Genomic DNA, 23,741 nt, shown 5'->3' on the forward strand with positions numbered 1-23,741 from the left:
CCAGCCCAGCGGCACCTGCTGGCTCTCTGCAGGCAGCAGCCCACAGGGGCCGGTTGCTGGGGTCGCTGCTGGTCGGTGGCAGGCTGCAGCTGCATTGTTTGTGACACATTCATACACATACACATACATACAGTCAGAGGTGAAAGTAAGCCGGTCCGATCCGGTGTACCGGCAAGAGCCAGTGCGCCGTGCTGGACCGCATCGATTTCCACGGTGGCTGGGCTGGGCTGCGGCCAGGATTTAAAGGGCTCCGGGCTTCCCTCAGCGGCAGGAGCTCTGGGCCCTTTAAATCCCTGCCCCAGCCCCGCAAAGCTCGGGGTTCCCCCTGGAGGCCAGAGCCCCGGGCCCTTTAATTTGCCCCTGAGGGCTCCCAGCCACCTCTACAGCTGGGAGCCCCTGGTTGATTTAAAGGCCCTGGGTCTCCCAGCCACAGCTGGTGCCCCAGGGCCTTTAAATCTTGAGAGGCCACGCCTCTTCTGGATGAGGCCACACCCCCCTCAGGACTCTGGCAGTACCGGTAAGTCCTGTAAGTTACTTTCACCCCTGAGTATTGGTATCTTTTGATATGCAGATAAAGGTGTGTGTGTGTACATAAATAGATATATTCATACTGTATATGTGATATGTGTATACACAAGACACGGTTCCCCCCACCCCCTTTAGCTTTTTGCCAGCCAGGGGGGGGAACATTTAACCCCTACCCGCAAACACACACACACGGTCATACAGTGAACCAAAGAAAAAAAGGCTGGTCAATCAGCATGGGGGTAGGGGGGAACCCAGCTGAACATGACAGTGGTAGAGCACCCCCTGGAAGACGGCATCCAAGGCGACTGCCCGGCTTCCCCTCCCCGAGAACCAGCCCTGTGCAGCCGTCCAGTAGCTCAAACAAGCTAAGTGTTCTAAGTACTTTTTAGCTGACCATGATACATTTCCTTTTTGTCCTCAAGTATATATGGAGCAGAGTAAATTTTCATATCAGAGAAAATGAGCATTTATCTGTTAATACACTCTGTTTTACTGTAAAAAGATGTATTTCTACATACTAACAATAGGAATCTCAGAGAGCCCTGTTGATTTACAAACCTCTTTCTTGTTCTAGAAGCTCTTTAAGAAAGTGGTGCCCCACCACTGCTTGGGGTGCATCTGGTCTCGGAGGGATAAGAAAGAAAACAAACACTTGGCGCCCACCATCAGAGCTACCATCTCTCAGTTCAACGCAGTTACCAAATGTGTCGTCAGCACCATCCTGAAGGGCAAGGACCTCAAAACACAGCAGAGAGCCAAGATCATTGAGAAATGGATTCATATTGCGCATGTAAAGCATTCGTTCTGTCCTGTTTCAGTTAATGGTTGTTTGGGAGGTGGGGGGTCGTGTGCTTTGTCCATGGGTTATTTTTCACACTGACTCCCTTGGTGGCCTTGGGCAAGATCCTGCATTTCCCCATCCTGAAAATGGGGTTGTTAATGCTGCCTTATCACAGCGTTGTGGGTGTTAATGAGTGGATGATGCATGTGCTTCGAAGGTAGGAAGTGCTGTGTCAGTGTTATTATTATGGTGAGAGAGGTTTGCAAAGTCAAACAATTCATGTTCCCTAGGAAAGAAAAATGACTAATCTTCTTGATGGAAGTGGAATTCTGTCGAGGTCCTCTTAAAGTTAGATGCATTAGGCCATATTTCCCAAGGAAAGTGTAACAGGAATGTAATAAGGTCATTGATGGTGCCCACAAAACCCCACATAGACTGGGTGGTTGCATCTACAGCCCATTTGCTCACTCAGGTATGTGTTTTGCTTACACACAGTCAAACATTAATCAGTGCAGAGGATGCTGCTCATTTTTGTGTGTCCCCCCGTTGCATCCTTATTTGAAAGTTTGTCCCATCTGTTGTTTTGAGAGGGGAGTTCTCCAATATCCTCTAATTTTTCTGCCCTTTTACTCCTCTTCACCCCTTTTAGAAAAGGCCTCCACACTGCTGATGACCTACACCATAATCTAGGGCAGGCAGGGTCTGGATGTAGCTCCCTCTAGAGCCTCGATCAGTCAGAGGGGGTCAATGGAAAGCGATAGGTGTTCTCCCTTTGACGGACTCAGTGCAATGATTCTGCAGCGTTCTTTCTTAGTCCTTGATGCCATGAAGGTGCGGAGTAGGGGTGAGAAACCAAGCTCGATTCCAAGTGAGGGCCTTCCCACATGGTAGCACTCTGTGTTATTAATAAACTAATGGACCCCCAAGGCCTAAATTTATTAATACTTATTTATCAGTTATCCAGGAATGATTGCATCCCTCTTGACGCTTCATGACTTCTGAGTAAACTGTGTGAGATGATTCAGGGACAATCTTTAAATATCATAAGAACATAAGAATGGCCATACTGGATCAGAACAATGGTCTGTCTAGCCCAGTATCCTGTCTCTGACAGTAGCCAGTAGCAGATCTTCAGGGGAAGTGTTCAAAACAGGGCAGTTGGAGTCATCCAACCCTGTCTTCTCATCCCAGCTTCTGGCACTCAGAGGTTTAGGGTTGTCCTGAACATGGGGTTGCATCTCTGACCATCTTGGCTAATAGCCATTGATGGACCTATTTTCCATGGATTTATCCAGTTCTTTTTTCAACCCACTTATAGTTTTCGCTATCACAACATCCTATGGCAATGAGTTCCACAGTTTAACTGTGTGTTTTGTGGAAAAAGTACTTTTGCTTGTTTGTATTAAACCTGCTACCTGTTAATTTCATCAGGTAACCCCTATTTTTTGTATTGTGTGAAAGGGTAAATAACACTTCTCTATTCACTTTTTCTATACCATTCATCATTTTATAGACCTATATCATATCCTCCCCCCCATCATCACTTTTCTAATCTGAACAGTCCTAATCTTTTTAGTCTCTCCTTGTATGGAAGCCATTTCTTGCCCTTCTCTGAACCTTTTCTAGTTCCACTGTATCCTTTTATGTGTGTGCCAAACAGAACTGGACACAACATTCAAGGGGTGGGCAAAGAAATATGAGTAAAACAGTAAAAGATGCTTCCTGTGCCCTTTGCTTTAATCCCAGTTTGTGTTTCTCCTGTTCTAAATGGGAAACTGGGCTTTTGAGCAAATGGAAACTATTTTGAAGGAATCGAATGCAAGTGAGAGTCTATGTTTCGGCTACTAGAAATACAAAATCCCTTAGAAATAATTCATCTTCGTCTTCAACAGGTAATTGTAATTTCTTTCCTTCCCCATTTATAAATCCTATAAAACTAGAATTTAAAACATGAGATCACCAAACTAGATATTTACTTACTTAAACACAACGTATTTTAAAGTAAAGTAAATGGTCAGACTTGGGTAAATGATCAGACGCAAAATTTATAATAATAATAATAGTAAAAGTATTTTGGAGAAAAAGCAGAAAAATGAAGTTCTTGCTCATAGCGTTGTTGTTTTGAATAACCTTTGACACTGCAGTATATTTGCTTACGGACTCATTTACTTTGTCCATTGGGCATGGTCCCTTACAGATTTACTCAAAAGACCAGAAGAAATGTTAGGAAAGGTCGTCTGGTTCAAGATGCCTGCCCTTTCTTTGCTTCATCTTAATCCTATTTCTCTGCTTTTCTCCATACCCCAGGTGTCTCTAGAACTCCTTTTTACTCTTTGTTTCAGTTGCTTTCCCTAGTAATTGATTCCATATGTTTCTCACTTGTTTGCATGATATCATTTTGTCTGAGTTCCTTCGGCAGCCCTGGCTTCCTAATTTTTTAGATTGTATCTTCTATTTGTTGGATGCTTTATGAACTGTGCTCATGAGGGCTGGGCTGCTGGCACTGAGATAGTTTTGTTTGAATGCTTCAGTGTTCCTTTAAAAATAAAGCTAACACACATTAAAGAATCATGGATTCTTGCAAAGAGATACAAAATAAGCAGTACTTAAAAAATCAGGACAAATATTGAGTTTTCCAGTCTTAATTTGTTTTTATGCCTCTAGAAGCAAAATTGTTAGTATTGGCATCTAGACAGGTGGGAATGGATGGCTCAGGGAACTCTGCTGGCTGACTCTAGGCACGTTGCTTCAACTTTCTGTCCCTCAGTTTCCCCACCTGTAAAATGGGGCTAATGATCGCTCCTTTGTAAAGCACTTTGAGCTTGACTGATGAAATGGGCACATAAGGACTAGGTGGTATTATGGGAAGTAGAGTCTTTCACCTCTACATTGGCAGTTCTAATTCAGCCTAAATCAGTAGGTGATCAACTTGTGTTATCATCTGATGGTTCTTTCATGGCCAGTGTGAAATGGCTTAGATGGTGTCAGTCTTGTTTTCTGGTACACAGGTGTCAATCACAAAAACCATCATCCAAGGTATTAATGGACACCCTTGTTTGGGAGTTAAGAGGCGAAGAATTGAATAAGCTACCTTCTCATTCCTGGGGTGATCCCTCAAGGACAGGGGATGCATATTGAGAGGGTAGTAGCAGTGACAGGGGAAGTCTGGACTGTCACTGCCCACATAGTATCTGATCTTTGACCTTCAGCCTCCAGGACTATCAATCTATCATCTTTCACCAATCCTAAATTCACACACAAAATTAAATACTGCAGCCCTAGTTAAACCCATGAAGAATGTATGTGCACACTCAGTCAAGTAATTGCATGGGCAGAATGGCTAGCTACACATACAGTTCCCTACTTCTAAATAGAATTTCTTATTTTGCATGCACAAATGAATGTTTTGCATATTTAGGTGCCTGTGATTGAGAATCTGCCCATTAAACTGGAATTAGTCACTATAAAAATGACTCTGTAAATAAGGCAGTGTGGGGTTCCATGTTTGTCTGTCAATGACTTTAGAGCCAATTTGATACGTTTAAAAGTCAAGATATGTTTTTTCTAACTGCCAGCCCTTCAGACTCCATCTCGGATCTAAAATTACTGAGCAAGAACGGCCAATTTTCTACATTAAATATTTTCTTTCAAAATAAAAAAGGAATCACTAATTGCCTGTTAACCTTGATTTTAAAAAGGAATTTTATTTTTGAGTATTTCAGGTACAGGAAAGCTTCTGATTGTTTTATGTTTGTGTCACTTAAAAAGAGGCAAAGCAATTCTTAAAAAAAACCCTGAGGCAGAAAAATGTTTAGCCTGTAGTGAATAAAATGAACATCTGAAAACATGGATATAGAATGGGAGTCCTGATGTTTTTCTTAAATCCAGTGGAAGCTGTAAACTAAAGATGGGCCCACACTGGCACCTACTTTCCCAACCTCTTTCATGTTTGGGGAGCAGAGTGTTTCAGGATCAGGTTTCTGGCTCCAAACCATCCCCTATGGTTTGGGTTCTGAGCTGAGCCCGAACCAAGAAGAAACTTGTTTTCTCCTGTTGCCAAAGATCTTGTGAGAAAGCTGTTTTGTGAGATTTTGGCACAAGGTGCCAGCAATCTTACAAGAATAGCTTTTGAGCTTTTGGTGTCATCAGGTCTGATCCCGAACTTTGGCCCCAACTACAGTCTTTTGACACCAACCTTAGTACAAACATAGCCCAAATGCCATCACCATATGCTCTGCTACTGTCTAATATTAACATTATAAGGTAAATTCTTAAACCGCATCTAAAGTTGTGCATAGCTTGTGCTCATAAACATGTGACTAAAGTTAGAGGCTGCATTTTAAAATGTGACTTTTAATGTTAATATTAGAGACTAGCAGAGCAGGTGGTATTTGCATGTGCGTGCATGAACTGCTGGGCTGTGGACACACTTTCATGAGTTCTTTGGAGAGTGGGTTAGTCAGAGGATGCTTGTTCTTTTTCCACCTCCTCCTTGCTTCCATATAAGCCTCAGTTATAATTGCCACAAAGATGTGGTGTGATCCCAAATGGGAGGAAGATGTCTTTGAGCCAGTCTCTCTATTCAGATGTGCTCCCCCCATGGAGAGGTTTGAGAGCCCTTACTTTAAACAACGTACACCCCTGAATATGTGTATTTTTAAATTGTCATTTAGTTTGCCAAACTTGCAAATAGGCAGGCCCCAACTGTCCCCAGCAGGGGGAGAATGTAATTATAAAGTGCTTGTTAATAGGATAAAGTTTGTTTTCTTTAGCTTGACTTCAGAGACCCACCTCCACTAGTATTTTTACTAGGAGAGCTGGAAGCTATACAAAAAAATGAAAGTGAAGAAAACAAGGATTAAGTGCCAAAACCTATAAAGGTTTTGGTAGGTGGGGAGGGAGAGGGGAGCCATTTTTGATGCACTGTATTTGTACAGCTGCCTATTGAGCAGTAAGAATTCACCGCAGCTGTGAGATTAGAAAAACAGGAAATCGCCACCTCACTTGTAATATTGATCTTTAACTCTCCTTTATTTTTTAATCCCTCCCTTTACAGGAATGTAGGATCCTGAAGAATTTTTCCTCCTTGAGGGCTATTGTTTCAGCACTACAGTCCAACTCCATCTACCGGTTAAAGAAGACCTGGGCGTCTGTTCCAAAGTAATCCTCCCACTGTCCTTTTAGCTCCTTTCCTCTGATTGGCCCACAACAAAAACAAAGTACAGTTATGCTTAGGGCAGGTCTATAGTACAAACTTTTGCTGATGCAAATAAGAAGACCGCCACAATTAGTATATTGTTTGTGAGTGTGCATACTTGGCTTCTTGCATTGGCAGTGTGCATGCTCACCACGAGTGTTTGTGTCGATGCATGGTAATGTGCACCATGGGTAGGTAGCCTAGAGTGCAGCCCTCCACCATCCAATCCACGGTTTTATGGGAAGTTTTGGCAAAGCACGGTGGGGCAGATGTGAGTCACGCAAGGGTGACTGGGAGTAAGGGGTCAATTTCCCAGCATGCAACTGTCTCCATTCCATAATGTTATCTAAATCTCATAATTTTCATGCCTTTTTTAAAAACCCCACAAACCCATGCAGCCCTCCTCACTATCTACCATCTCTGACAGGAGTATGGAGCCTGCACAGCTCTGCACTACTGTCATAAGCATTGCAAGCACAGGACGCACAATCCTGTGGTATTTGCAGAGCTGTAAGAAAAAACGAATCAGCATGGAACATGAGGATTTCTTGGCGGACAGATTGCTGTGAGACATAGCGAGAACCAAATCAAGTTGATTGGTGGCATTCACTGGGTAGCTGCCGATGTTGGAGCATCACTTCTGGGCCCAAGAAACAAGCATGACTGGTGGGATTCCATCGTAATGCAGGTTTGGGATGATGAGCAGTGGCTGCAGAACTTTCAGATACTCAAGGCCACATTCCTGGATCTGTGTGCAAGCTCACCCCAACCTTCCAGTGCAAGGACGCCAAGATGAGAGCTGCACTGACAGCAGAGAAGCAAGTAGCAATCGCACTGTGGAAACTTGCACTGCCAGATTGCTATTGGTCAGTGGGCAACCATTTTGGAGTTGGAAAATCCACTGCTGTGTGTGCAGGGCCGTTATGACTGTGACTCTCGGCAACATGCAGGACATAGTGGATGGATTTGAAGCAGTGAGATTCCCAGGCTGCAGTGGAGCAATGGATGGCATGCATATCCCTGTTGTGGCACCATACAACCTTACACAGAGAACAGCAAGAGAAAGGGTTATTTTTCATGGTTATGCAATCTTGCAAAATGCTGAGCCAGCAGCAAGAGGAGTTGAGGAGGCTTAGCACATCAGTGAATGAGTCTCTGTCCTGACCCACCTTTTACATGTTTGATTGTTCTCTAGTCCTTCATCACTGTGGAAAATTGGATAATAATGATGTAGGCTTGATTTAGGTTGCTTTGTAATCAATAATTGACTTAATTCCTCTTCTGCCTAGGGACAAGATGCTGATGTTTGAAGAGCTGTCCGATATCTTCTCAGACCATGACAATTATCTGACAAGTAGAGAGTTGCTAATGAAGGTGAGAATGAGGCTGAGAGCAAGAGTTATGATCTGTGTCAGTGCTGAACTTTGTTGCCTGTCCAGTCGCCCAACCCCCTCCCCCCCCCCCAGGCTCCATTGTAGGGAGCCTTACAGAGCGCAGTAAGGAGTGTGCATGCCTGCTTCCTGTGTGACCTTTCTGCCCCCTAGCACAGCAGAATTGCATTGGTTCCACTGGCACTGATGCCATGCACAACTGGAAGGTTGGGATGGATTATGGGATTTGTCTACTAGTGAACAGGTGCTGTAGAAGGTGTTGAGATATCTGTTGTCTCACTGAGGAGTGCAGCTCAAAGAAGTTGCAAAATAGCACAACAGCAAAGGATGCAGAAGTACTTCCCAGAAATACAGCTGTTCTAGATAGCCTTTCAATTAGTCATACGTTCATCTAGAAAGGTTCGGTACTGATGAGCATAAAAAAAATACAGAGACCAGATTCTCAGCAGCTGTAAATTGTCACAGCTCCTTTGACTGCAGTGGGTGTTATGTCATTTTATTCCAGCTGAGGATTTCATCCAAGATGTTTGTCCAAACTATCCCCACTTTCTTGGAACTACAAAACAGGGCTGGGAATCTGGAAGGAGCAGGCTTCCTACTGTGTGTGTGGCCAGAAATGCCACAAAACAGTCTGTGTTGCAGTAGTCTGGGAATTCTGCTGTCAGACCTGGGTGAACCCCAAAAGTTCAGAGGCCCCTGAAAATGAGAAATATTGGTAGTGAAGCATGTTGGTATGAACCTTTTAGAAACTAAGGGAAGGTTCAATTAGATTTCTCTGAGCTCTGTCTAATTCAGTCTGTTTCTATCCAGTCTATATCTAGTCTGTCTGTCTAGGAATTTATATTTCACCTCAGCATTATAATGTCAAACACTGAGTTTTGGGCAAAGGCTCAGTGATGGTGGGTGATTGTATTCAAACTTGGTGGGCAGTAGCTACTTATGAGACATTTATCAAAATGTTTTACAGCACGTGAAGCAGTAATAAATATTGAGAGGAGTCCATATCTATCCAGAGCAGTTTAATTAACTAAATGTTAAACATCCCCGAGGACAGACCTATTGGCTCCTGCCAGATCTTATTCTGCAAACCATTCTGAAGGCAATGAAATGAGCTTATGATGATCTCGTTCAGCTGTTTTATTAACTTCGTTCCACTTGTGACAACCCGAAGACTAGCTTCAGATGAAGCCTGGAAATCTCTTTTTCCTAATTATGAGGACTGCCACATCCTTGAATAGTCTTCCCGAGGACGTTGTAGCAGACTTATCACTTGAGACATCTAAAACTGGAGTGGACCAAAACAGCTGAACATACTTTTGACAGGGCAGCATCTCGCTCCTGTCTCTTTTCTAGATACAAACTGCTTGGGGACCCCTTCAGTTCAAACACCTTGTGCAATTTATTTAGTGTTCCCCCCAGCACTGTTACAAACCTGTGCAGTGTTGTTTTATAAGCATACTGTCCTTAGTTCACTCAGCCAAGAAGCGTGGAGACAGAAAAGATTTTCCCCTAAGAGATGTCTCCTGGCTCTGTCTTGCAAAAGCCTGTCAGTCTCTTTCTGCTCCCCTCAGCATTTCCTTCCTGTGTCTTTTCTATTTTCTAATCTAATGAGCTCATTAGCCTTTTGGGCTCTCCTCAGCCCATCCCAGCCTATCAATTAGGCACAGCTTTACCCCTCAGGTTTATTCTGGGGTGCTATAATTGGTGGTCAGTGATCAGAGTGCTGGTACAGCTGCTGTTGCCCAGCACTCTGTCACAGTACTGTATGGAATAAGCCAGAAGTGGCTTGGTGGATGAACCAAGAGGTCTTTCCAGCTCTAAAATTTAGAGCACTACAAGCCTTCTGCACCATGTGCATGAGTAATTCTTCTGTGGTTTGTAACTTATCATTTAAATCAGCTTCTGTACCAAATGACTAGAGGATAACTAATGTGACACCAATTTTTAAAAAGGGCTCCAGAGATGATCCCGGCAATTACAGGCCAATAAGCCTGACTTCAGTACCAGGCAAATTGATTGAAAATATAGTAAAGAACAGAATTGACACATAGATGAACATAATTTCTTGAGGAAGAATCAACATGGTTTTTGTAAAGGGAAATCATGCCTCACCAATCTACTAGAATTATTTGAGGGAGTCAACAAGCATGTGGACAAGGGGGATTCAGTGGATATAGTGTACTTAGATTTTCAGAAAGCCTTTGACAAGGTCCCTCACTCAAGGCTTGTATGCAAAGTAAGCTGTCATAAGATAAGAGGGAAGGTCCTGTTGTGGATCGGTAACTGGTTAGAAGATAGGAAACAAAGGATAGGAATAAATGGTCAGTTTTCAGAATGGAGAGAGGTAAATAGTGGTGTTCCCCAGGGGTCTGTACTGGGACGAGTCCTATTCAACATATTCATAAATGATCTAGAAAAAGGGGTAAACAGGAAGTGATAAAATTTGCAGATGATACAAAACTACTCAAGATAGTTAAGTCCAAAGCAGACTGTGAAGAGCTACAAATGGATCTCACAAAACTGGGTGACTGGGCAACAAAATGGCAGATTAAATTCAGTGTTGATCAATGCAAAGTAATGCACATTGGAAAACATAACCATAACAAAAATGATGGGGATCTAAATTAGTTGTTACCACCGAGCAGAGAGGTCTTGGCATCATTGTGGTTAGTTCTCTGAAAACATCCACTCAATGTGCAGCGGCAGTCAAAAAAGCTAACAGAATGTTGGGACTCATTAAGAAAGGGATAGATAATAAGGCAAAAAATATCATATTGCCTCTATATAAATCCATGGTATGCCCATATCTTGACTACAGTGTGCAGATGTGGTCGCCTCATCTCAAAAAAGATATATTGGAATTGGAAAAGGTTCAGGAAAGGGCAACAAAAATGATTAGGAGTATGGAACACCTTCCATATGAGAAGGGATTAATAAGATTGGGACTTTTCAGTTTGGAGAAGAGACAACTAAGGGGGAATAAGATAGAGGTCTATAAAATCATGACTGGTATGGGGAAAGTAAATAAGGAAGTGTTATTTTCTCCTCCTCATAACACAAGTACTAGAGGTCACCAAATGAAATGAATAGGCAGCAGGTTTAAAACAAACAAAAGGAAGTATTTCTTCACACAGCGTACAATCAATCTGTGGAACTCTTTGCCAGAGGATGTTGTGAAGGCCAAGAATATAACAGGGTTCAAAAAAGAACTAGATAAATTCATGGAGGATAGGTCCATCAATGGCTATTAACCAGGATGGATATGGTGTCCCTAGCCTCTGTTTGCCAGAAGCTGGGACTGGTCGACAAGGGATGGATCACTTGATGATTACCTGTTCTGTTCATCCCCTCTGGGGCACCTGGCATTGGCCACTGTCGGAAGTCAGGATACTGGGCTAGAAGGACCTTTGGTCTGACCCAATATGGCCATTCTTATGTTCTTATGGGAGTTCAGGCTTCTAGATTCCATTTCTGTCTCTGCAACTTACTGTTATATGACCCTGGGCAAGTCACTTAAACTCCTTGTTTCCCCAACTATAAAATAGGTGTCATATTACTCACCTATCTGATAGGAATGTTGGGAGTCTTGATTAATTAACATTTATAAAGTACCTTGAGATCCTACAAAAGGAGCTTTACAAATGCAAATTATTATTTATTATTGTTTTGGGACTCACTAGAAAAAGGGGGTCATAATCTCAGAAATAAATTAACATCACAAGGCAAAGGCTACAGAACTGTTATGAAATATGGCTCCCATTCATATAGTTATTGGAAAACCTAAATCCCTCAGGCTCGAATTGTGCAAATCTAAAACAAACACTTTTATTTCCTGAATGTCTCTGTATTACTCGGAAAACCTTAGAGGTTAGTCATCATATCATAGAGTCACTGTATAAAAAAAGAAAAACGGCAGCGTGTTACATAACAGAGGGGAGATGTTTGTTTGTAAAACTGCTGATTGCGAAATAAGTTAGAGGTCTAAGGACAAAAGGCCCAGATGCTGCGTTCGGATGAGAACCCAAATGTATGGCGCATATTCAAGCTTCTTGAACTTAAAAATCTCAGTTGATTTGTGGTTCTTCTAAGCTTCGCCTGGGCCAGGACTGTTTTGCAGACAAACTCCCTTGTGGGAATTTGGTATGGTTTTCTCCAACAAACCCCAGCAGTGCAGAAGCCTTAAAGTTTTTTTTTTAAAACAAGCAAAAAAGCACACATTTCTGAACCTCAGGGCAGTGTGGATTGGGCTCAGTTGGGTGAATTTTCATGTATTTCAATCCTACCAATAATGTTCTCCATTAATTGCCCTTTCATTCACTCCATAGGAAGGAACATCCAAATTTGCAAATCTGGACAGTAGTGTGAAAGAGAACCAGAAAAGGACCCAGAGGCGGCTTCAGCTCCAGAAAGATATGGTGTGTTCAGCATGCTGTTCTCTCTTCTCTCTGAATTTATACCTGGGATAATAGAAGCAAAATCCCAAAATGCATTTTAAGAAACAGAGCAAATAGCACATTATACCATGCAAAAACCCTAGAGTCAATACAAGAGTGAGGTTGATCAAGCAAGTACACAGTGTCAAGGAACTTAAACAGTGAAGATTGAACACTCAACCTTAACTTAGCTCACGAAAGCTCATGATGAAATAAATTTGTTAGTCTCTAAGGTGCCACAAGTACTCCTAAGCTTAACTCTGCCCCTTTTAACATATGGCCTATAATATTCTTTCTGTATAAATGTCTATGTATTAATAAACAGACATTACAGTATAAAACAGAACATGAACAGGAGTTTGTAATACATCTTTATGTACTGTACAGATATTATATGGTGTGTGCTGAACTGCCAAGCTGTAACAGAATTATTGTATGCAGTGGTGTTGTAGCCATGTCAGGTCATGGGATATTAGGGAGACAAGGTGAGTGAGGTAATATGTTCTATTGGACCAACTTTTGTTGGGGAGAGAGACAAGTTTTGGAGCTTGTGCAGAGCTCTTCTTCCAGTTTGCCAGCCCTGAAATAGAGCTCTGTGTAAGCTCAAAAGTTTGTCTCTCTCACCTGCAGAAGGTGGTCCAATAAACAATATCACCCCCCCCCCACCTTGTGTCTCTAAACTGTCACAAGGTGACCAAAGAGCAAGTGTGAAAAATTGGAATGGGGGTAACAGGTGCCTATACAAGACTAAGCCCCAAATAATGGGACTGTCCCTATAAAATCGGGACATCTGGTCACCCTAGCTGTCACTGAGCAGATAATTTGAGAATCCCAGCTGTCCTGTGCTCCAAAAACTCCCATAAAATTTACTAAACTGCCACAGGAAGTATATTTACAAAACATAAGTATCTATCAAATGCCTGAAATGAGGAAGTGCTGATGGCTGTAAAAGACTGCAGGAGTTGGAGGAGAAATGGTGGTGCCAGAGTATTTGCTGTTGCACCAATAGCCACTTATCTATCCACAGCAGGAGTAAATAAGGGTGCCTAGAGTTACTTCCTTCGCTTCCAGCTCCATCTACCCAGTGGCCAGCCCAGCTTCTCAGGATTGGATGCAGGACTGAGGACTTGGGCCTTAATTTCAAAACTTTCAGAAATTTATTCAAACCGCCGCATGAGACAGCAATAAATGATGAATGGCTGTAGTCATATATCCATAGCCTCTGACTGGCTGGTCGTCTTTCCTAAGGAAGCATAGGAGCTTTGATTCAGACTCCAGTAGCAATCTCTATTACCCTTTAAACAAAGCTGTGTGAAAATAACCAATTTTTACTTGGTAAAATGTTTACTGCAAAAAAATGAAAAGTTATGTGATGTTACAGGAAAATTAGTTCTGGTCAAAGGGAAATTGTCATTCACGTCAGTGAGTTCATGAAACACGCAGGAACTCCCAGGATTTTTGAGAGATCTGCTTAATTTTTATGGACTTTGCACAGATTTTTACAGGAGATGATTCCATAAGACCATAGGCGCCAACTTCCACTGTTCCTGGTGGGTGCTTGACCCCACCCCCACCCCTGGCCCCACCCCTGCACTGCCCTCACCCCACCCCTATTCCACCCCCTTCCCCCAAGTTTCCACTCCTGCCCTGCCGCTTCTCCGCCTCCTCCCCTGAGCGCCGCATCCCCGCTCCTCCCCGCTCCCTCCTAGAAAGTTCTAAGCGCTGGGAGGTAGGCGGAGAAGCAGGGATTTGGTGAGCTCCAGTGGGGGGGGGGGGAGGTGGTGAGGTGTGGGGGGGGGTGGGGAGCTTGGCTGCCAGTGGGTGCAGAGCACCCACTAATTTTTCCACAGAGTCGGCGCCTATGCATAAGACGAGCCTGTTTCCATTTTTGCCAGTGAAAACTGCTTTTTACCCTGATGAAATTGGGAGTGGAACGTTTGCTGAAACAAACGGCTTTCTCAGACAAACTGACTAAGAGGAGAGATCTGGAAACAGGGAAATGGAAGCAAAAACTGCTAAATATTTTCCATTTTGGTTGACTGGCAAATATATGAATCTTTTTGCTGGTTTTAGTAGCAGTGAGAATTTTTTCCTCACTGATATAGAAACAACCCTGACTCCAAATAAGGTAGAAGACTTAGGAAGGTTGAAAGTTTAGTCCTGAGTTAATTAGAACACAGTGATTATCCCAAGGCGGACGTACCCAGCTTGAAGGGAAAAAATGGGAATGTAATCACATGATTTTATAATTTCATTAAAAAGCAAAGACCGACTGAAATGAGCCACAGAAAAAGGCTATTTACACAAGGTGTTAGGAGCCATCTGCACAGTCTGAAGGGAGCTGTGGGATGCTGGCGTTTGTGCTCCTTCTAGTATATTTTACACTCATTCCACCTGTAGGACAGCAGTAGGAATTCTATGTGCAGGAACTAGTGTTGGAGAGGCCCTGAATATATTCACTCTTCAATATCCATTCATTTGTTTGAATAACAATGGCCCCATCTCACTCCCGTTGAAGTCAATGGCAAAATTCCTATTGATTTAAATGGAACAGAATCAGGCTCAGAATTTTGCTGCAGGCTTTCAGCTGACTACTCTGTATAATATATTATCTCATCATGTACCGGCTGGAATTCATAGCCTTTCTCTGACAATTAACCAGACACTGCTCTGATTGTCTGCAGGGAGTAATGCAGGGTACGGTCCCCTACCTTGGCACTTTTCTTACAGACCTGACCATGCTTGACACAGCGCTGCAGGACTATATAGAGGTAGGTTTGAATTCTAACCCCTCTCCCTGCAGTTGTGATAATTGGGCCAACAGATTTACTAGCCACCACTGAGGACAAATCCTGATGGTTCTGTATGTTTCGCTTTTGTCACGTCCTCATATGAAACATTCACAGACATATAGAGGAGTTTGCAATGTCAAATGTTATAGATGGGGAGGATGAGCAATATTTTTATTGCTGAATTTAATAATGGAGCTTATTTACTAGGACATTCTTAAGTGTGGTACTTCATGCTCAAAATTTATGTTTTTCTTGAAAAAATCCTAATGAGAGTATAAAATTTTTTATTATTTTAATTAAAACTTAAAAAAAAAATATAAACTTCCCCCTTCCGTGTTGGGAAACTCAACACCACAACATTGTCTTAAGTTCAGCTCTTCATAGCGTTCCAGAGGTGAATAGAATGGATGGATCTGAGGGGGAAGGAGAGAATTGGACAAATCACAAGTGAATTATGAGTGAATGGGACACGTGTGGCCACGTTAGTGTGAGTGTGACCAAGGATCAATGAAAAAGAATGTGGGGGGTGATTTGCAGGAAAATGGGTTGCACTTTAGGGCCAGCATTTTAAAACTTGGCTGTTTGAAGTTGGCCCCTAAATCCTTATTTAGGCACCTATGTAAAAGTGGTCTGATTTTCAGAAGTTTTAAACCCCTCAAATCCCAAGGAAGTCATTGGGAGCTGCAAATACTCAACACCTTTGAAAAGCAGCACACTTTTTTGGGTGCTTTAATATTGTGACAAAGTTCCTCCTCTACCTTGGTGGGTCCTGCGCTTATTGGCAGATTTGCTCACCTCAGTGATCATCTCCACAGTCTGGGTCAACTCCTCCTGTGTTGGATCAGGAGTTGGGAGGTTTGGGGGGAACCCAGGCCCACCCTCTACTCCGGGTTCCAGCCCAGGGCCCTGTGGATCGCAGCTGTCTATACTGCCTGCTGTAACAGCTGCATGACAGCTACAACTCCCTGGGCTACTTCCCCATGGCCTTCTCCAAACACCTTCTTTATCCTCACCACAGGACCTTCCTCCTGGTGTCTGATAACACTTGTACTCCTTAGTCCTCCAGCAGCACACCCCCACCATCTCACTCTCAGCTCCTTGTGCCTCTTGCTCCCAGCTCCTCACATGCACTTCCTCTCCTCTGGCTCCCCCACGCCTGACTGGAGTGAGCTCCCTTTTAAACCCAGGTGCCTTGATTAGCCTGCCTTGATTGGCTGCAGGCGATCTAATCAGCTTGTCTGCCTTAATTGGTTCTAGCAGGTTCCTGATTACTCTAGTGCAGCCCCTGCTCTGGTCACTCAGGGAACAGAAAACTACTCATCCAGTGACCAGTATATTTGCCCTGTACCAGACTCCTGTACCCCACTGGTCTGGGTCTGTCACAATATGGAATTAGGAGCTACACTTTAGGTATTCAAGTTTGAATATTTTGGTGTTGGTGTTTGTAGTGAGGATGGGCTAGAGAATGTTTTTGGCTGGGCTAGTAAATTTTCTTGATAGTTTTGCAAGGATCATCTAAAGGAAGCAGCTGTGACTCAGAATACACACAAAACATAATTCTGTACTGGGTTTGTTTGCCAGTTGTGTGTGTATATGTATCGGTGTGTTCACTTGGTGCTTACAAACTCAAGGTTTGGAACCCTGGCTTGAGCCACTTGTAGTGCAGGCAGAAGTCAAGCAGAGTTCTGACAGCACAGCTCAGCCAGACCTGAAGCATGCTCTACCTGTTCCAGCACTGGAGCTTCCTTCTTAACCAAACTGCCGGTCAGTCCAGAGACAGAGCTCCAGTAGGGACTAGCATGCAACTGCCAAATTCTTTACCCATCAGAAAACTCAGGCCTCTAAAAGGTCCTTGCTCAAAGAGACCATGTGACTTTCACTCTCTGACTTCATTACACTGCTGTTGAATATATGCACGTTGGATTCTTCAGTGATCCCTGTTCTCTTTGCTTCATACAGGGCGGGCTGATAAACTTTGAGAAGAGGAGACGGGTAAGTCTGAACTTCTTCCATGACTAGCATTTTGTTGCCACCCTGTTGTAGGGAATCCTAGTTGTACTTTACTCTAGGGGCTTACTCTTTTTCCCCTGGTGCATTCCCAATGACCATTGACTTCAATGGGTGTTACCCGCAAATAAGGATAGAACAGTAGACCGCTATGTGTGTGAGCCCACGCAAGCCTGAAGAGGCTGGGGAGTGAAGGAAGGACTGCCAATAATTGAATGGGTGTTATGGGGGAAAGGAAGTCCTAAGCACTAGTCAATATACTTCTAGAACATTTATGCATGGGGACTGTACATTCACTGCCCATGAGCATCAGTGGAAGAAGGCTGTTATCTCATAAATCCAATGTATCAATAGCAGAACAGACGTGCTAGTAAGCGAAGTTTGCTTTTTAGAAAGCATAGCATGAGTCTCGTAAACTTCTTTAGTTTGCTGCATTAATCTGCTTCATTGGATCCAAAGAAAGGATGCGGAGGAGAATGAAAGGGTGATACGGGGTGGAGAAATAAATGCTCTCAGCCTGCCCTTTCAATCTTCCCTGCATTGGTTGCACAGATAAAGAGGTAAAGAAAAGCCGCGTCGAAGGCAATGTGCTTGGGTCATATCTGTCTGAATAAAGACAAACCAAAGGCAAATCTCCTTTTCAGGGACTCAGCGCAGACTTTGATTTTTGCTGTGATAAGGCCCATTTCCTTACTCTTAACTGATTCCCAGCTCCATAAACCACATTTTAAACTTCCCTTTTATTTATGACTGGGTGGCTCAGGGTATTGATAGTGGGGCACAAAAGCTCCTTTGACTAAGTCATCAGCCCAGTTCAGCCCAGATTGGTAGTAAATGAAAGTTGTTGCCATCTGATGGATGGTTGGTTGGTAGTCTCAGTCCAGTTCCTAGGTGCTGAGTCTGCTCTGCCTTCCACCCTGTGCTGTAATTTACACCTCAGCAAAGCATGTATAAAACATTACCAAATCCGAATTCTCCATTCGTTCACACCAGGGGTAGCATGTCACACTCACATTACACAAGTATAAATGGCTGCACAACATACAAGGCAGTGGAAGGCAGATTTCTTCATCAGTCAGCACTATGGACAGCCTTGTTTGTAGTCTCAGCAATGTAAGGACCAAAGAAGCACAGAGAATGAACTCCCTCTAAGGGTGGTCCGTCTGGGTCAGGGATGAGGCATGTGAGTGGGACAGTGTGTGGAAGCTTCCACTGCTATTTTCCATGATGTCCCTAGTCTATAACTTCAGTGTGCAGCACTGTCATTCTGGCATCTGATGCCAGTGCTAAACTCACGTTAGAGTTTGTCTCTCTCAGAATCAGTTGTACCGAAAGACAGAGTTCCTGGTGTTGGGAGTTTGTCCTATTTTTCCATATTTTAACCTATGGAGCTTTGATGAAACTTGCAAAAACCAAAACCTGTGTGGGAAAACAAAAGACGGATTTTGTTGTTGAAAAACTGCTTTGTGGTGTCTAAAATTGCCTGGGTATTCAGTTAAGAATGAAGCACTCTTTAGTTCGTCCTGTGATTATTGGTGCATGTGTTCTGCCCACTTATCCTTGCTTTGTATGTGAATGAGTCTGTATTTGGCTTTGTTTTGATTTCTAATTAAAATTCCTATTTGATTATTTGTTTCCTTAGGAGTTTGAAGTAATTGCCCAAATTAAGCTCTTGCAATCTTCCTGTAATAGCTATTGCATGACGCCAGACCAAAAATTCATCCGATGGTTCAGGAGACAGCGGCTGTTAACAGAGGAAGAGAGGTGAGACTATCAATGCACTCAAGGGAGCATGTTTTTCATGTCCAGCCTTCCATCTATGTGTATGACCTATGTCTGTCTTAGATAGTCTCATAGTATTTAAATATACCGTAAATCAAGGATACAGCATGTATGTGTGCCTTTTAGCACACAGCTGGTGAAAACTTGGTTAACACTTTGCAGGATTTAGTTTTGAGATTGGGAATTTGGTTTTCAACTTTAAAATGTTATAGCGTGTTGTGTCTGACCTGTATGTCTGTCGGTCTGTGTGTGCGCATACATATACACTCAATATTACCTAGAGGTGTGAACCTATGATACATACTTCACAGTACTATAAAATTCATCGTCAAAGGACACCGATTTCAGTTTAAACATAGTGACAGTGTTCAGTCCCGTCCTGCACTGTATATATAATCCCTTTTCTTAGATTGCTTTTATGATATAGTTCAGGGGTCGGCAACTTCTGGCACGCGGCTCGCCAGGGTAAGCTCCCTGGCGGGCTGAGCCAGTTTGTTTACCTGCTGCGTCGGCAGGATCGGCCGATCGCGGCTCCCACTGGCTGCGGTTTGCTGTCCCAGGCCAATGGGGGCGGCGGGAAGCTGCGGCCAGCACATCCCTTGCCTGTGCTGCTTTCCGCCGCACCCATTGGCCTGAGACAGTGAACCGCGGCCAGTGGGAGCCGCGATCGGCTGAACCTGCTGACGTGGCAGGTAAACAAACTGGCCCAGTCCGCCAGGTTGCTTACCCTGGCAAGCCGCATGCCAGAGGTTGCCGACCCTTGGTATAGTTAATATGATCAAAAAACACATTTGAATTCTTTTTAAACTATTATAAAAAAAAAGCAAATACTCCTTTCCTCAAGCTAAAATGCGTGCAGGCTGATGTTTCTCTGTGCTGCCTTGCGGTAATCTCTTGTTGAAACTGGAGTAACTGAATAGCTCTCTTTAAATTATTGCTAGTCTGAGGCCATAATGCATGATGATAAAATGATATTTAACTCCCTCAAATAAACAAATCTTCCCTGTTGTAGTTATGGCCTCTCATGTGAGATAGAAGCAGCTGCTGACACTAACACCACGTCACCGAAACCTCGGAAGAGTATGGTGAAGAGACTCAGCTTGTGAGTATGACAGAAGGGATAATGGCATCTGGTGAATTAGTAGAGGAATGACCTGAATAAATCAAACAAGAAAAATGTATTCCACCAGACGAGAAACTTGGCAGGGAATCTGATAACTTTAAAGGGACATTGTCAGCTATAAATTCATAATTACATCTGCAACTGTTTATTGAATTATTGTTCCAGGTAATACTTATGATGACTACAGCTGAAAAAGATTAGAAACAATTAATGCAGTGGTTACCAGCCTTTTTGGGGTATAGGAGAAGTAACAAATTTAGGGCCCACTTATAAACTCAGTGACGCTGATGTTGGTCAGGAATAACGTCACCAAATACAATGGAATTACACCGGTGCAAAAGCAGAGTAAATGAGATCAGACTGAGGCCCACAGTTGGTTTAATTTATTGTATGTGCAAAAATTTCCTGCAGAATTTTAACATGAAAATTAGTTACCTAATTTATTTATTTAAAAAATAAAAAAGTCTCCATGCGCTGCCCTCAACCCTGCCGCGAGCACCGACTCCGTAGCTCCCATTGGTCAGGAACCATGACCAATGGGAGCTGTGAGAGCAGTGCCTGCAGGCAGGGGCAGTGCGCTGAACCACCTGGCCACCCCTGAGCCTAGGAGCTGGACATGCCGGTCACTTCCGGGAGCTGCCCGAGGTAAGCGCCACTCAGAGCCTGCACCCCTCACCTCCTCCCACACCCTAACCTCCAGCCCTGAGCCCCTTCCCGCACCCAAACTCCCTCCCAAAGCCTGCACCCCCTCCTACACCCCAACCCCTTGCCTCAGCCCTGAGCTCCCTCCTGCACCCAAACTCCCTCCCAGAGCCCACATCCCCTCCTGCACCCCTGCCCCAGGCTCAGCCCGGAGCCCCCACCCACACTCCGAACCCCTCAGCCCCAACCCCGAGCCCAGAGCCCGCACCCAAACCCCCTGCCCCAGCCCAGTGAAAGTGATCAAGGTTGAGGGAGGCGAGATGGAGTGAGCAGGGGTGAGGCCTCAGAGAAGGGGCGGGGCAGGGGCGAGGCCTTGGGAAGGGGTGGGACAGGGGGTGGGGCAAGGGTGTTTGGGTTTGTGCAATTAAACAGTTGGCAATCCTAAAATCATCCTGTAAGGTAGGTACGTACTATCAACCCAGTCAAACGTTCATTCTAGTTCAGACAGATGATCAGGAAACGGTGCTTAGCAATTCAAGCACAAGATTGTGGGGAGGGGAGAAAGAGTATGGAGCCAAGAGTTGACTAAAGAGACAAAGATTAGGGAAAGGAAACAATAAAGAGAGAGGATCTGAAGGGATGTAGGGAAAACAGGGAAATGGGAGCAGAAATCAAGGGGGCTCAGCAAAAATGTATAGAGCCTCAAAGGTCAGTGTGATATGAGAGAAAACAGGAAAATATTCATGGGGGGGGGTGACATGGTCAGGACAAGAGGAGAAGATCAATTTTACAGCCAACATCAGAATTAATATGAAGACTGAAACCTGGTTATTAACTCCTCTTTTCCTGCCTTGGTCTTTCACCCGGCTTCCTCAGAACAGTGGACCAAACATAAATTCCATGCAAGCTCTGTGGCAATCTAGGATCCTCAGCAATAGACTCTTGATGGCTGAGTGTGTCAGTTCTGGTCCTCATAAGATCAGGGTAGCTGTTTAGACAGGAAGGTGTTCGTGTTTGGTTTTGTCCCTTTAAGTTGGTTATGAAGAGGTGTGGGAATGGCAGAGTTGGAGACTGAAGCTGCTGTGTCTGAATCGAGTTTTTTCTCTCACTCCTTCTCTCTGGCATTTTGCCTAAACTGTGTCACTGTTGAGTACTGGGTTTATCCTTCTATTTCCCACCATGTTTCAGTGTAGCTCTTGTGTTATAAATTAGCATAGGATAGTTAGGCTGATGTATTTGTGTTTGCTGTGTAATCTTTGTTTTAAAACTTGTGGTACCTGCAATCTGAATATATTTTGCAAATTAATACTATAATAGTGCTTGGCATAATTCTTCTCCGGATGTTACGTGGCATCATTCTGGGTTCTGTCCACTGATGAGATGCCTTGTCAGCACCCAACTTAATTTGCCTCACCCCTTCAACATATTGTTATACCAAATTAGATTCCCTCTCTAGACTCCTTAGACTGACTTAGACCCAAACTCAGAGGTGAGTTTAAGTGAATCTCCAAGAATATAAAATCATGTAATTTACACCTTCTTCTGGCCTTCTCATTGTATCTATAAATTATATCCCTTGAGAGTCTTAGAGAGAAATTAATCTCTGGTGTAACCCTGTTGAAGGCATTAAAGTCGCACAAGGGATGAATTTGGCATTTGTAGGCTTAGTTTGAGTCCTTTGTTCGGTTAGACTCCCACCCACTCACTTAATCTCTCTTCTGAATTTTGCCCCACCCCCAAGTCTGAGTGCAAGAGATTCTATGATGATGTAATTCACATGTCAGGGGGTCAGAAAGAAGCAAGAAAAGCAATTAACAGGAGAGTGTAGAAATGTGTGAGCTGAAGTAGGCCGCCCCTTACTTTAATTTACCTTTTTTCGGCTCATTGGTGTGTAAGTTACATCAAATTAATCACTCATTGGTCAGATGATTTAAATAACTGTAATGGAGTCTAACTTACACCACCTAGTACATTACCCCTGACTCTGTCTCTGTGGTTGGAGAGAGAGAGAGAGAGAGAGTGTGTGTGTGTGTGTGTGTGTATATATTATATTATTGGCGTATTAATGTGTTGGTGTTTAAGGAATTCTTATGTCAAATCTTACATATAATATGGATGGAGCCAGGACACCAGACCACTTGAGAAACAAAATAACACACCGGACATATGAATCAAGCGTCATCTCTTTGCTCAGTCCAGTAACATGCTGTAGTTGTATTATTTACATGGTATGTTTTGTGTTCTTTGCCAGACTGTTTCTGGGAGCAGATGTGATCACCAATAGCACACCCACCAAAGAGCAGCCCAAATCTACTCCAAGTGGGAGCTCTGGTGAAAGCATGGATTCTGTCAGTGTATCATCGTGTGAGTCGAACCACTCTGAGAGTGAAGAAGTCTGCATCACCCCCATAGACACTCCTGATGAGCCTCAGAAAAAGGTACTGTGTAGACCCTTAGTTCAGAAGGCTTGCAGCATGAATTCCCCTGATGAATAGTTGACCTTTCTAGTATAAGCAATAGCTGAAATTTCAGTTGCATTGCACACTCATGTCTACTCTTATAACTGACCAAGGCACTACTTTCAAGGAAATGGGAGTATCCTTAAAAATAGATGTGATGAAAGTAGAAAAGATCCAGGTCAGGCTTTTTATATGATTCCTTTTATGAGCAGCTTTTGGGTGTTGCCAGATCTATAGCATGTACACACGGGGAACCATTTTTAATTTCTTGGGATCAGCTTTTCTTGTGGGGTCCAGAGGGATTTTTAGATAGTCATGTGGCCATTTAACAGCACTAGATCTGTCTCTCTCAACACACCAGTTGTGGGAGTGACGGAGCTGTCTGTAATGGCACGTTTATGCTGGGAGGTTATTGGCTTCCTGGCAGTGGGACCAACAGACTGAAGAGTGTGTGTGCAAATATCAGATTGCTTGCGATTTTCCTGAGGATGGGATAATGGCAGTGAGAGGAAGGTCCTAGAGGATTTCCAGTCTCCCTTTTTTAAAAAACCAGGGAGGCAAAGCCTTGTGGGTGCGAATGGAACCAGCAACAAGCATTTCCTCCTA

The 23,741-nt window shown here is 43.6% G+C and overlaps 1 protein-coding gene across 10 annotated transcripts in view; it reads left to right on the plus strand.

The window, feature by feature from the left end:
* The window catches only part of RGL1 (ral guanine nucleotide dissociation stimulator like 1), a 167,517-nt gene that overhangs the window by 129,917 nt on the left and 13,859 nt on the right, over window positions 1–23,741 (plus strand). For all 10 annotated transcript variants that reach the window (XM_039483766.1, XM_039483767.1, XM_039483771.1 and 7 more), the window contains 9 exons: window positions 1,103–1,318; window positions 6,366–6,469; window positions 7,796–7,880; window positions 12,223–12,312; window positions 15,015–15,101; window positions 17,082–17,114; window positions 18,772–18,893; window positions 19,924–20,013; window positions 22,928–23,114. In XM_039483766.1, coding sequence (XP_039339700.1) covers window positions 1,103–1,318; window positions 6,366–6,469; window positions 7,796–7,880; window positions 12,223–12,312; window positions 15,015–15,101; window positions 17,082–17,114; window positions 18,772–18,893; window positions 19,924–20,013; window positions 22,928–23,114 — 1,014 coding nt within the window. The remainder of the gene's footprint in view (window positions 1–1,102; window positions 1,319–6,365; window positions 6,470–7,795; window positions 7,881–12,222; window positions 12,313–15,014; window positions 15,102–17,081; window positions 17,115–18,771; window positions 18,894–19,923; window positions 20,014–22,927; window positions 23,115–23,741) is intronic.

Source organism: Mauremys reevesii, linkage group 8 (assembly GCF_016161935.1).
Source record: "Mauremys reevesii isolate NIE-2019 linkage group 8, ASM1616193v1, whole genome shotgun sequence".
NCBI classification, from domain to species: domain Eukaryota; kingdom Metazoa; phylum Chordata; order Testudines; family Geoemydidae; genus Mauremys; species Mauremys reevesii.